Source organism: Cololabis saira, chromosome 15 (assembly GCF_033807715.1).
Source record: "Cololabis saira isolate AMF1-May2022 chromosome 15, fColSai1.1, whole genome shotgun sequence".
In the NCBI taxonomy this organism is placed as follows: Eukaryota; Metazoa; Chordata; class Actinopteri; order Beloniformes; family Belonidae; genus Cololabis; species Cololabis saira.
Window position 1 is genome coordinate 15,050,217 of NC_084601.1, and position 15,620 is coordinate 15,065,836.

General features: G+C 41.3%; 1 protein-coding gene across 1 annotated transcript; it reads left to right on the top strand.

The window, feature by feature from the left end:
* The first annotated feature begins 422 nt into the window (after positions 1-422).
* Positions 423-14,915, top strand: LOC133461129 (deleted in azoospermia-like). The gene is given in 8 exon segments (XM_061741909.1): positions 423-566; positions 932-1,023; positions 3,395-3,446; positions 3,535-3,601; positions 10,077-10,219; positions 12,303-12,383; positions 13,089-13,139; positions 14,871-14,915. Coding segments are annotated over 8 exon segments (675 nt in total).
* Positions 14,916-15,620: the final 705 nt, after the last annotated feature.

The window sequence follows — 15,620 nt, forward strand, 5'->3', positions numbered from 1 at the left end:
TGGAGGGGAATGGCGCTTTAACCTCGTTGTGGTAAACAGTAGTTTGGTCTCAAAAACACGTGTTGAATTAACCTGCAAAGGAGGTACCGACAAAATAGCGTTATAATCGTTGTTAATTGAAACGTTTGTAGCACCCAACCTTTTTTTTTTAGGTTGGGCACATGTTGAAGGTTAAGTTTAGCTTTAGTTTGGGCTTATAATCAGAGCTTATATGTAAGGTATACTATTATATGATTGTATGTATTTCTAGAGGTGGTTTTACTACAAAATTTCAAACAAACTGCGGAATTTGCTCGACACGCGGCTCATTGTGGTAGAAACGGCTAGCTTGCTTCAGTTAACGATTGGAAAAAAAACACGTTTTTGCTCTTTTACCCATAATGCAACTCGAATTTTGAATGAATTAATGTATGTATGTATTCATGTAATTGTATATCTTATAGGATATCATCAAGCCCAGACACATCCACCAAACTGTTCCTTCCATGAAGTTATCAAACGGATACATTCTGCCTGAAGGAAAACTGAGTCCAAACGCAGTCTTTGTTGGTGGGATCGACAAGAAGGTACATTTGTCTCTGTTTACGTCAAAACTGGAAATCAATGCAAAATAAAAGGGATTTCCCAACAACGCACCTTTTTACGAAAACAAATGTTTTTATTTTGACGCATGTGCAGCAGAGTTTATGTAATTTTTGGTGTTGTATTTGATGACGTCACCACTTGACCAAGTCACGTGGTGGTTTCCACATAGAGATATATTTGGTACTTTACCCAGTTTAATTAAAGGAAACATGGCTTCTTAAATGGAAATTTATTATTGGAGCTAAAAGTACATTTTCACCAATTGTATTGCATTTCTTCTTCAGAACCAAATATTTGGAGACAGTGTACATTCTTAACATCTAAAATCATTTCTTTTAACCATCAGGCAGATGAAAGTGTAATACGGGACATCTTTGCAAGATTTGGTGTAGTAAAAGAAGTAAAAATTATCACATACCGTGGAGGGATCTGCAAAGGGTGAGTTGCACAGAAACTCTGGTCTTCATGGGCCTCTTTTGAAAAAGAGATGTTAAATCTCAAGATCGTATCCTTTAGGGGTGGGACGATACGTGTAACTCACGGTTCAATACTGTGGTGATATGTGGCCCACGATAATATCACGATACACGAAATCTACGATATTCAATATATTGTAAGAAATTTCATCAAAAAATACCCATAAAAAGGAAATTCAATGCCAAAACATCATACAATGTACAAAGAAAGTGCATTTGTATAGAGCCTAACTGCCTCCTAGGCATGTAAATGTAAACACTGTACAGCTGGACAAATTGAAGTGCATGAACAATAGTGGGGTGACAACTGCGTAAATCCATTATGTGTGATGTAATAAAATATTGATATTTGCCATCAGTTTATCGATTATTTATTGTGACGGAGAGCGCAACAATATATTGCAATATCGATTTCTTTCCCCCACCACTATTATCCTTACTTAAAAATGGTCAAAGACAGGACAAGATCTGGCGGCGATTCGATCTTCCTGCTGGCTCTTAAACCACATTTGATCAACAATACTTATATGGGAAAAGTGGCAAGCACAAAAAATTGTTAAATATTTACAGATGCATTGATTGAAATTTTCTTGGCCAAATCAGATTTTTTTTTTTTAAGTGAGTGTGACTTGTACCGGTTATGATTTTTATAAAGAACTTTTAATTATCCAATATTTTTAATACACAAAACCTCCATTTCTTTTTTTTTTGCATCATGGTTTTTATTATTTAGCTTTTTTTATTATTATTTGCCATTGTGACAATTGTAATAAATACTTATATATTTATGTGCTGCTATGTGAAACCTTTTTTAAGATAGGCTCTTTAGGATGTTAAGTTGACTTTATAGCTTGCTTGCGATCAATAGCTGTGGCCAGAGTGAACTGTAGCTTCTCTAAAGTCGTGCAAGTCGTGTGGCTTTAGCGATAAACGGTCATCAACAACTGAAGTGGATACAAATATTTAATCAAAGTTTTCCAAAGACAAGAAAATATATTGTTAAAAAAAAATGTCATAGCATGCATGTTTTTAATCCACTTTAAATGTTGACTACTGCATATTAGCATTTTGTACCACATCAGGTGAATTTATAAAATGTTTTTGTTTACATCAATTAATCTCTATTGATTTATTTATTTCTCTATTTCATTTCATATTAAAATGTGCAACTTTCAAAAATAAACATATTCAAATATACATATACTGATTCAAAAACAGTTTTGGTCTCCATTACTAGATTTCACATCCAATAAGGCTCCAGTGACACTTCCGTTGAATTAATTTAAAGTACCGTAATACATTTATTTATATTATGGGGCAAAGGTTTTGCCCCATGTTTAACCAATGGCTAACCATCATCACTTCCTCATCAGTCATCGTCATGCTAAGAAACATAGCCAAGGAATCGGCAGTTTGTACTCACCAGACACCCAGCATCGCTTAAAAGCAGCAGCCATCTCTGATTTCACCTCCAAAACGATATGTGAAACTTAAGTATTCGCCAGCAGCTCCTCCATCGTGGATGGGCTAATGGAGCTGGTGTCCACGCCTAACATTGGTTGACATAAAGTGGGCGTGTTAGTCGGCTTCATGTGCCCGTTTGCCTATTTACAACATGGCATCCTGCATTAAAAGAAAAAAAAGATAGGTGAAAACTGCTCATCAGAAAACCTTTAGCATTAAACAATATTTAAGTCTATGGTTACTAAGAAATGTCCACGTTATCATGTTGGTCCTGCTAGTGTATACTCAGCAATTTCACGTTTAATAATGCTGCGTACATTGCATGGCTCATCCACAAATCGGACCAGAATGTGATTGGTCAGGCTGAAATTCCGGCAAATTCTGGTCACTGGCCGGTCAATCGGAGCCTCTAATTATTGAAGAATCGTCCAAGGGAAGAACCAAACATTGCACTGTTTGTGCTGTAATTTGTTCAAAACATAGACAAAAATAGAAAAGACAAGGAACTCCTGTAAAGGAATGGATTAGTACATGGTAAATTATGTGTTGGTGAGTAAAAAATATTTTATAGTGGTAAAACTAGATGCCTGCTGTATTGTGATCAATAGTAAATAAAATATTGTGCCCTTTTGGATGTCTTCCCCTTTTGGGATTATCTTTCTTACAGTAACTTTACCTGATACCTTCACCTGATACATTGGCTGTAGCTTATTGACTGCTCCAGATGTTTTTTCAAGCATTTTGTACTTGTGTTGATTTGATTTAAAATGTAAATGCACCTAATTGTAGCCAAAACGCTTAATTTCCATTGGCTGTTAAAGGAATTGAATCAACATGTTTCTGCATTCTGAGTTTTTATGTGTTTTCAGTTATGGGTTTGTGTACTTCAATGAAGATATCGACATTCAGTCAATCATTGAGGTGAGTGAATGTTTGTGTAGTTAGTTTGGTCCTACGTCAACAACTTAAACTAATACTTTATTTTAATTTAATTATTTTCCCCCTACAGCAGCGGATCATTTTTAAGGGACAGAAACTCAAGTTGGGCCCTGCTATCATGAAAGACAGGATGTCTCGTATGTATTTTTTATCCCTTCAATGAAAATGCTATCACTTAACCTGTTATACTGTGTGTTTTGGTTCGTTCACAATTCCCATTAGAATGCATGCACACTTGTGATCTATACCCCCCCCCCCTCTCTCTATCAACTTTTAAATTGAGGGCTATTGCACTGATGTTACTGAGGTTAGTTGTCTTTTTTGGGGAGAAAAGAAAAAAAATTGTAGCATTGAACCAGCATTTGGATAAGGGGTGAGAGGTAGACAGGCATGTACATATGTGTGTGGCTGAATTGAACCACTAACAGGAACAACTATGTATCATTTTCTTTTCGATTAATCTATCGATTATTTTTTTCGATTAACGATAATTTTGTTTAGATTTATTTTTTCTCTTTTTGATGCATCTTTCTGTTAAATGCCAACAAATAATACATTTTTACCCATCTTACAACTATTTACTTGTGAAAACATAAACTAAATTTCATACATAAACCAAAACAAAAGTATCTCAGGGCATCATTTGTTTTATTCAGAACAATCTCCATGCATCTAAGGCCGCGTTCAGACTGCAGGCAAATCTGATATATATCTGATTCCTTCTCATATCCGATTTTCAGGGCTGACTGTCCACACTGTTTTTAGCAAGTGTCCATATCGGATCTGGCTCTGTTCAGACTGGGCCACATCAGTGACTGATCTGACGGGTTGCCGTAGCAACGACGTCGGAGCGAAGGCGTCAGCCAGCGCGTGTATTGTGTGAAGTCATGTATTTTTATATATATAAAAAATCCCAAAATATCTGTACCGTTTCTGATTGGGTCGGCACTGCGCATCATTTTTAGACATAACAATGAACGCATACCGCAAAAGTTGTGTCTCAGCGGAGAGACCCGGTGTCCCAGAAAAATGAGAAACAGAGAAAAGTGTTCAGAACAAAACCACCAGCAAACTAACAAACCAACCAACAAAGCTCAGAGTTAACAAAACGAACCAGCAATGAATAACTGGCAGCCCCGCTCCATAACCTCTCCTCCTAGGAGGAGAGGGGCTGACGGGCTGCAGGTTCAGGCTCACAGCGCGACTGAAGGCTGATTTATGGTTCCGCGTTACACCGACGCACAGGGCTCCAGACCAACTTTTTCACAGGTAGCACTGGTGCCACCTAGCTTTTCATTTAGTAGCACCAAAACAAATTAGGTAGCACCATATTTTTCATTGCTAACATTAGTTAAATTATTAAGCATTAATTACCTGTTTACAGATGAACAATCATTATGTATAGGAAACACATATAGCCTACAGTTAGGCTAATTAATGTTTACTACTCAGAGTTAGTTGATAAATTAAAAGTTGGATAATATAATTTATATAAATGCTTAGTAATGTTAATGTACTAACTAATGTTAGGCTAATTGAGGTGACTTTATGGTAAAGTGTTACCTCTGTGTATTTTTATAAGATACCTGATCATTTACCTACAAAAATGAGACACACCTTCTGCATGAGCGTGTTCAACCTCAATATGGCCAATAAGCAAATTGCAGATTAAGCAAAAATAAGCAGAAAATTTGAATATTGTGATAAAGTCCTTTATTTTCTGTAATGCAAAAATGTCATACATTCTGGACTCATTACAAATCAACTGAAATATTGCAAGCCTTTTATTATTTTGATATTGCTGATCATGGCTTACATCTTAAGAAAACTCAAATATCCTATCTAAAAAAATTAGAATATTCTGTGAATCTTAATCTTAAACTGTAAACCATAATCAGCAATATTAAAATAATAAAAAGCTTGCAATATTTCAGTTGATTTGTAATGAATCCAGAATGTATGACATTTTTGTTTTTTTAATTGCATTACAGAAAATAAAGAACTTTATCACAATATTCTAATTTTCTGAGACAGTCCTGTAAACTTGCTGGCATCGTTGTGCTTGAACCACTTCTGAATATCCATGTTACTTTGTGTTAACGGAGCAGCAGAGAGCAGCGTCTTGCTGCTGTAGGAAGCAGATGAGTGACGGACACTGGCTGATTTATGGTACCGCGTTGCACCAACGCAGATCTTACGGCGTAGGATACGCGGGTACGGTGCGCGTCGCCGCCGTAGGCTGTGCCGTGGATTTAACGCGGAACCATAAATGAGGCTTAACGCGCGCGCATTTGTCAGTTTTCTTTTCGTCTTTTCAACTGAGCAAACACATAAACTGAGGGTGCAATGCTGATGCACCCTCGTAGAACCGGGCCTGGGCGCACTCTGGAGCCCTGCCGACGCAGAGCCTACGGCGTAGGGTACGCGGCGACACGCACCGTACGTGGAAATGCAGTCTTTTTTTCTGCTATTAAAACATGTTGTAATGTGAATTTGCAACACTCAAACTACAAATAATAGTTTTTGACGTGACATCAGAGATTGTACATGCTCTCTGTGAAAGGATGAGTAGCTCCACAACTGGAAATGGGCGGGTGGTTTGGAGCGTCTGGGACAGTCATATCCGATCTGAGTGTTTGGAGCTGTTCAGACTGACACGCATCTGCCCAAATGAGATATCAGAATCAGAATCAGAATCAGCTTTATTGGCCAGGTTCGAACATTGTCCAACAAGGAATTTGATTCGGTTATTTCGCTCTTTGGTAGTAAAAAAAATAAACAATAAACAAATAAACAATAAACAAATGTGGTATTACTATCTACAGTATAAACATTTTAACATTTTAAGGTGCAGCAGTTTGAGGTAGTGATAAAAGAAGGATAGTTCTGAATAAAAATAAGAATAAGTATAAGTATAACCTATATACAATTTTAACAGACAAATTATACAAAAAATACAAAAAATTATACAAAAGGAAGTACAAAAGTGAGAGGTGCAGCAGAGTGAGGCAGACATGATTATTAAAGAGGGTGCTGGATGATTTTTATTGCACGTGTTTGGTTACTCTGAGACTTATTATTTGTGGGAGTTCATCAGAGCAACCGCTTGCGGGAAGAAACTGTCTTTGTGTCTGGAGGTTTTGGCGTACAGTGCTCTGTAGCGCCGTCCAGAGGGGAGGAGTTGGAACAGGCTGTGTCCCGGGTGTGAGGGGTCAGAAGAGATTCGACCTGCCCGTTTCCTGGTCCTGGACCGGTACAGGTCGTCGATAGATGGGAGGTTAGTCCCAACTATCCTCTCTGCAGTCCTGATGGTCCGTTGCAGTCTGTGCCTGTCTAGTTTGGTGGCTGATGCAAACCAGACAGTGATGGAGGAGCAGAGAACAGACTGGATGATGGCAGTGTAAAATGTGATCAGCAGCTGCTGTGGCAGGTTGAACTTCCTGAGCTGCCGCAGGAAGTACAACCTCTGCTGCGCCTTCTTCCTGATGGAGTTGATGTGGGTGGACCACTTCAGGTCCCGGGAGATGGTGGACCCCAGGAACTTGAAGGAGTCTGTGGAGGAGACGGTGCTGTTGAGGATGGTGAGGGGGAGGAGTGGCAGTGGGTTTTTCCTGAAGTCCACTGTCAACTCCACAGTCTTGAGCGGGTTCAGCTCCAGGTGGTTCTGACCGCACCAGTGGACCAGCTGATCCACCTCCCGTCTGTACGCGGACTCGTCACCTTCCCGGATCAGGCCGATGACGGTGGTGTCGTCCGCGTACTTCAGGAGCTTCACAGAAGAGTCCCCTGAGGTGCAGTCGTTAGTGTAGAGGGAGAAGAGCAGTGGCGAGAGGACGCACCCCTGGGGGCGCCAGTGCTGATGGTGCGGGTGCTGGATGTGATGCTCCCCAGCCTCACCTGCTGCCTCCTGTCACTCAGGAAGCTGGTGATCCACTGACAGGTGGGGGCAGGCACGGTGAGCTGGGTGAGCTTCTGGTGGAGGATTGCGGGTGCGATCGTGTTGAACGCAGAGCTGAAGTCCACAAACAGGATCCTTGCATAAGTCCCTGAGGTGTCGAGATGACGCAGGATGTAATGCAGTCCTATGTTGACTGCGTCATCCACCGACCTGTTTGCCCGGTAGGCAAACTGCAGGGGGTCGAGCAGGGAGCCTGTGGTGTCCTTCAGGTGGCTCAACACCAGTCGCTCAAAGGTCTTCATGACCACAGACGTCAGGGCGACGGGTCTGTAGTCATTTAGACCTGTGATGGTGGGTTTCTTGGGGACTGGGATCATGGTGGAGCGTTTGAAGCATGAGGGCACCTCACACAGCTCCAGGGACCGGTTAAAGATCCGTGTGAAGGTGGGGGCCAGCTGCTCGGCGCAGACTCTCAGGCAGGAAGGGGACACGCCGTCCGGGCCTGGAGCCTTCCTGATCTTCTGCCTTTTGAACAGCCGGCACACGTCTTCCACAGAGATCTTCAGTGCAGGCAGGGTCTTGGGTGGGGGGAGGGGGGTAGACAGAGGTGGGGGGGGTTGGCTGAGGTGAGGTGTGAAAAGGTGGGCAGTGGGGGGGGAGGGGGGGGATGGTGGAGGTGTAGCCGCAGGGGGGGAGGGTGAGGGGGGGGGAGGTGGTGATGATGATGATGATGATGAAGGTGATGATGATGAAGGTGATGATGATGGTGATGATGATGAAGGTGATGATGATGATGAAGATGATGGTGATGGTGATGATGATGAGTCGAACCGGCAGTAAAAGCTGTTAAGCTGGTTGGCGAGTTTGTGGTTGCCTGCAGGGCGTGGAGCTGGTCTTTTGAACCCTGTGATGTTCTGCAGGCCTCTCCACACAGACGAGGGGTCAGGGTTGGCAGAGAGGCGATTCTGCAGCCGTTCGCCGTAGGATCGCTTCGCCTTCCTGATTTCTCTTGTCAGTGTGTTTTTGGCCTGCCTGAACAGGGCTCGGTCGCCGCTCCTGTAGGCCTTCTCCTTGTCTCTGCGTAGTTTTCTGAGGGTCGGAGTGAACCAGGATTTATTGTTATTGTATGTGCAGAACGTCTTGGTCTGCACACACATGTCCTCGCAGAAACTGATATAGGATGTAACAGTGTCAGTCAGTTCATGGAGATCTGAGGCCGCAGCTTCAAAGACACTCCAGTCGGTGATCTGAAAACAGTCCTGAAGCTCCAGCTTTGACTCCTCAGTCCACTTTTTAACAGTATTAACTACAGGCTTCGAGGTCTTTAATTTCTGCCTGTAGGTAGGGATGAGATGGAGCAGACAATGGTCAGAGTGACCAAGAGCTGCGCGGGGAACAGAGCGGTATGCATTTTTTATGACGGTGTAACAATGGTCCAGAGTCCGCGTGTCCCTGGTGGGACACGTGACGTGTTGTCTGAATTTCGGGAGTTCGTGAGTGAGGTTTGCTTTGTTAAAGTCCCCCAAAACAATAAAAAATGAGTTCGGGAGTTTTTTCTCCAGGTCTGTTATCTGATCGGCGAGACACTGAGTGGCTTCAGCCACACACGCGTCGGGTGGAATGTAGACGCCGACCAGAACAAAGGATGAAAACTCCCGCGGTGAATAAAATGGTTTGCAGTTCACAAAAAGTGTCTCTAAGTGAGGACTGCAAGAAACTTTTAGCACTGTGGCATCTGTGCACCAGCCTTCGTTTATATAGAGGCAGACCCCGCCGCCTTTTCGTTTCCCTGATGATTCCTTGCAGCGATCCGCTCGGATGAGCTGGAATCCCGGCAGCCGTACTGCGCTGTCCGGGACGAGATCACTGAGCCAGGTTTCCGTGAAGCAAAAGGCGGCAGATCTGCTAAAATCCCGGTTCCTTGTGATGAGCATAAGAAGCTCATCTATTTTGTTAGTAAGGGATCGGACGTTTCCCAGGTGAATGGAGGGGAGCGCGGTTCGGAATCCTCTCTCTCTCAGACGCACGAGGGCTCCGGCGCGCTTCCCCCGCTTGCGTCTCCTGTAGAGCCGGTAAACAGCGGCTGCTGCTCCGATCAGAATCTCCTTAAAGCTGTCCGGATCAGAGAAAATTGGGCAAGATGTGCCGGGAGAGGACTTCCTAATATTAAATAGCTCTTTTCTGCTGAAGGTGACCCGTGAGGGGCAGCAGAAAACAGGAAAAATAAACAAAAAGCAGAAGAAAAACAGAGAGCGAAAAACCGTGGCGGCCATAGGCGGCGCCATCTTGCAAGTTTTCACCATATGGATCGGAAATGAAACTACCTCCCGGAGGTGGTTTCCATCTGGTTTGCAAAAATCGGATATCATGCGGTTTGGGACTGTTCAGACTTCAAAAGAGTCATCCAGTTTCAATCTGGATGGGCTAAAAATCGGATATTTGCCTGCAGTCTGAACGCGGCCTAAAATAACTTATTCAAAGCCCAAACAGTGTTTAAGACATCACTTTGTGTAAAAGTCCATAATTCTAACATACATTCTGCCCAATGTTGCAAGTCTGAATGGTTTTCCATCACAAGTGTTAATCACAGCACAATTCCCGTTGAATATGTTACTTTTTTTTTAATCTTAAATTATCTTTTACCAGGTGATAGCACAAAAAGGGTTACGTTTTTTTTTTTTTTTTTACTTTTTTTTTTCTTCTTCACCATTCAGGCTCCATGCCGTCGCGTCTGGTTGGAGGACAGGCTCCTTGGATGAGTCCCACCCAGTACTATTACTGTACTTGCTGTTCACCTATGGGAGGAGGAGTGATGCAGTCTACACCCATTTACAGTGGAGGCAGCCCCTATAATCAGGTATATCTCACACATGAGAGAGCTGTAAGGAATATCACACTGGTTTAGGGCTTGTGGGAGCCAAGGTGTGATTTAGCTGATGATTTTTGTTGGTTTCGTTAGTCTATGTTCAGATAATTAAAAAAAGAAATAAATACTTAATTTCATTGAATGAATAGCGAATTAAAATAGGTAAAATGTTATTAAAAGTAATTTAAGAGGTTAAGAAAGCTTGTTTTTGTAACTATGCTGAGAGTTACTTTCATGTAACTGTCGCTTTAAGAGCAGAGCAGAAGATGCAGTTGAGGCTTGTTAGGATAGAGCCACACAGTTTTCTTACCATAGTGCTTTTACTTTTTGGAAAACTTTGGATTAGGATTACTCCTGTAACTGGATACTTTGGAAATTAAGGAATAAATCTACTTTTGTGTCATCTTTTTACATCGGAGTCCTGTGGATGGTTTTTCCATGCTGTGAAAGCACACGAGTCAAGTCTACTCTGGTTTTAAGCTTCAATTCTCACAGGGCTGGTTACATTTCCAAATGTTTGGTATTGGTACCGGTACTTTCACTTCGATACCGGTTCCTGAACTGTAATTTTTTATATACCAATTTTATGAAATTAATTGTTAAGTAAAACATTTCATAACACATTACCATACTAATTTTGAAATTTATTTTTCAGCGTTGGAAATGTGACAGAGAAGTTTCAAGCAAATAAAAAAATTTGAGTGAAAAAGAACATTATCAAACTGAAACATTAAAAAAATATTTTTAGTGAAAAAGAACTTTTGCAAACAAGTAACATCAGTATTGTTTAGTGAACACTGCAGCGCTGCATACTAAGCAGCTTTAAATCCCATAGATTTTTTTTTTTTAGGAAAATCAACACTTCTGCTTTCTCTGGTGACAGACAAACCCGTTCCTGGCTGATGGCGTCCCCAGCAGTATAGAATGTATGACGATGTGGATGATACTTGGACACACAGATACCTGGTTGCCGAGTGTGATAACATTGCCAGAGTGTCCCTCATAGTCCACCACCAGGTTACTGGACTGACAGAGGTTCAGGCAGATAGCAGAGCTCTGTACTGCCGTATCTTTCCCTTAATTCATCAGTCGTCCCAATAGTTGACCACAATTTAACAAACTACCATCTGTTTGTTATTAAAAAAAATTGCTTTTTATTTAGCTAAATAGCAATACACTGAATTTCCACAACAATATAATCTTCAGTTAACATTACATTGTTCACATTTCAAGTCACCGCAATGCCCTTTTTAAGTTGTAGCAACGTTAACCTAAGTACACCGAACTAACAAGTTGGCTAAATGTTGCTAAACGTAGAGATACCAGTTGAACTCCCAGACACTGTGCCATCCTCTGTACTGGATGAACTGGTGGCAGAGATTCTGAGAGAGGCCACTTTGGCTTGGTAACGTTGGCTGGAGCTGCATGCTCAGGAAGATGGATGGAACTCGGTCTTCTTGCGTTCAAACAAGCTCGTAAATTGTTCCCGTGCACAAATATTTTATTAAATTGGTCGTGTTTCCGGCCTTAGCAATTATGCTCTTTTTGCAAATACTGCATTGCACACTAGTAGCATCAACCGGTGTACTTAATGCATACTTAATGGCCTCAACAACACAACGCACACGTAAACCCCTTCTGACCAGGCATCTTTCAATACCCATTGGTACCGATGGATTCGGTCGGTGCCATAAAAGAACCAACGTTCAGTACACAACTCTACACTGGTTGGGATGTAAACTATATTAAAAATGAAGTTTTCAGAGAAGGTAAATATATTATGTGGCCTTTGTGGTATTAACAAAACTGTCACAAAAACATTTCTTGTAACCAAAAATGGTTACAGGGTTAAGTGTATTCTTCAGCGTACTTTTCAAGTTTGGTAGACATTTGGAGGGGAAAGTAAGACAAGTCAGTACTTTTTAAAAACATCAGGTATTACCTGTTGGAGTGCAGCTTTTTTAAGGAGCTTAAGTGACAGAAACAGAAACTTATTGTAATTTCTTTCAGTGTGTTTTATGATCCGTTTGAACACTGGCGTCACTTCTTCTGTCCTCACTGGTTCTGTTTGCAGACGTATTCCTACAACAACTTTGGAGGAGCCGTGTTTCCACAGACCCCGATGAGCTACCCACAGAATCCCTACACCTACCAGGTACACAAACACACATTTAGTTTCCTGGGCACAGCCACGCAGGTGCAGCATGTACAGTCATGTGAGGAAGAAAGATCCCCAGCATCACTTATAAGATTGTTACATAAAACAGACATTATTAAGAAATATCAAGTTCATGGGAGTCTTTAAAACAGCAGCACAAAATGCTTCTTAGTTTTTGTCAGGTACATCACTGAGAAATTTAGTTTCTACATTATATGGAATTAAATGTTGGAACTAAACAATTTAAGGCCCAAAAGTGTAGGAGTTGGTCTTAACTGAATATACTTTATTCAGTTTTTACATAATTAAGTACACTATTACTAATAACATACAAATTAAGTGGGCAAGTAGCAGTCAGGTGCTACTACTTAGTTACTACTAAATACTAAAGTATTGTTTAAAATAATATTGGAGTGGCTTAAGACTGGGTCACTCAAAGGAAAATTTGAAGCAACATCCGACACAACAGGGAAAGTGCATCAACTCGATGCTAATGCAGCATCCTTTTAAGCATCGCTGTTGAGTGCCAGGTGGACCACAGTTTATCCTTAGCAACGTCCTCAAATACAACCCCTGCACAAACTCATAAGTTATAAATGAGATAAAAGGCTTAAGTCTGGTTTAGGAAGGCACCTTAGATGCAAGTTTGAGTTTCTTTGTTGGCATCTGTGTGACAGCACCCTTCCTTTCTCCCACGTACAGTACACCACACCTCCCTGGACCGCAGACCAGAGGACGCGACCTGTCAGTCAGGTGATTCTGCATTAAATGATGCTCCAGACCGTGATGTCAGAATTCCCAGCATGCAGCACTTGAGAATATAAACTCCATTTTAGCAGTAAAGCTAAAGCGGGCAAGAAGGGGCGTTTCTGATTCGTAAAGATCCAGAAAGGCGAGATAAACAGATTTATCCATAAAACGTGCAACCAAAACAGCCAACACATTGGAGAAGCTCTCACTGAACCCAGTTGTGCAGTTGCAGTGGTTTCCAGGCACAACCACCATCCTTTCTGACCCCCATCCATGCCTTCAACTGAGGGTCATTTAGTCTTTGTGAATGACTCACCTAAAAAATAAATAAAAAGACACCTGCGTGACTATTTAACATAGATGTATGAAATGAATGAGGTGGGGCCTTTACATTTTTATTAAAAACAATAGACACAGTCTAATTTATCCTTTTTATTTAGCGCCTTGGTTAATTAAATGAATGAAGTGCCACTTACCTTTCCAGTCATGATAAAATAATCCTTTGCTGACAGAGTCCAAAGCCGAATGTTGTTAACAAATCCAGGGCATAACGTCCATTTATACCCCTCCAGCCTGGTTGGCCAACGATTTATGTTTGTGGTGCGCAACCGGTACGGGAGCGGCGAGTCTATTTCCTTATATTACAACGCCGTTATTAATTGTTCGGTTTTTTCCCACTTATTCCACCGAACATCGAAAGTGTTTTTTTGCCATTTTCGGCTGAACAATTTCGGTTACCGAACAATCGGTGCATCACTACTGCTAAACAGTCCCCTTGTTCTGGTCTCACCAGCGTTAGGTTACCCAGTCAGTTAAACACAGAGTCCAATAAATCCAGTTGAAGCCGGGACTTGTTTTGGAAGCTTTACTGAACCACAGTGTGAAACTGCAACACAAAATATTGCAAAATATATGTATATTAAATATAAGTACTAAAGGTAGGCAACAGGTAAGTATAATAATTAATTACAGGTAAATATAATAATTAATTACACACAGGTAAGTAAATTAGTTAAGTTGCCTGTACTGCATTTAACAGGAAGAACATATAAAATATGTACTAAATAATAATAACACTTTTATCCCAGTCAATGAACGCAGCAGGATAAGTGAGGTAAGTACATGCATGAAAATGCTGTAATGTTGAAGGCCATAATACAACCCGAAATGAGTTACGAAATAAACGTATATAACGTGGCTGTAACTCGCAAATAATGCACTCTAAATATTAATATAAACCTTCTAAACACATGTACTTACAGACATTGCGTCTTAGTGAGGCATAGAAGAAGATAGAGAAGGAAGAAAAACACAGAAAACTGTTAACCGTTAACTGAAAACCGTTACGTCCGCTCCAATTCCTGTTTAAACCGGAAGTGACGTAACCGGAAATGGGGTAAGTATTCGGCAATTTTACATAAACGGCCACAAACGGCTCCAAACAACAACATAAAAATCGCTTAACAGTCTACTGAGTCCTTAACACCCCTCACAAACAATGTCCAGCGGAGCTACGTTCCGCCGCGTGGCGTTCCCAACGTTGTGTATGCTACTGTAAATACTCACCGGTATTACGGTATATGAAAAATTCATATCATAAGAAAAATAAACACCGGTATTCGGTATGAATCGGTATACCGCCCAGCACTAGTTTAAGGCACCTGTTGATGTTTGATGTGTATCTTTTGGGAATGTTTTCACCATACTGGTAGTGACATTACATGCTGCTTTCAGAACTTCGTGGACTGTGGAGTTCAGACGTTGCTGACTGTCATGTAGTCCACAGCTGCTGAGTCTCCAAACAGGTAAATAACATCTTAGAGCTCGTCTGCTTTAACCATCTCTTTCAAATGATTACCTCTTCATGGGTTATCTGTTACTAAACTGGTCTTCTATTCCTCCCTGAACAAAATTAAGAGCCAGCCTCACCTGGAACAATAACTAAGACAATATGAGCACGCACACTGCTGTAAACGGGGATGAAACAAGCACTGGAAACTCCAGCTGTATCCAGGCTCCAACATGGAATTTGATGGCCAGCTGGAGCTGAATAATGTAATAAAAAGGAAACGTGTGATAGTATTACAATGTTTAACACAGCCAAAAGATTATGGATGATCTACTACTTGATTTCAATAGCTCTTATTAGATAATAGAGGGTATGCTTTGACGTCATTTCCCCACTGCACCAGCCCCCTTACTCGCTCTGAGTGGCAAAAACAGCTGCAACTACTGGAGAAGACGGGATAACAGCTGATTATCAGTTTAAATAAAGGCAGTTGGACTTGACAGTGACCCGTACAGTTACCAGAAGAACCAGTGGTCCATGGACATTAATATTGGTCCACAAATCGAGTTTCCTGATATTTATATGTACTTAATTTCTACGCCGGGGAAATACACGAAGCAAAGCTTGAAGGCATACAAAAGTCTTGACGCTTGGTCCTACTTCAACGCAGGATTTGTTGTAGAAATTAAAGTAAT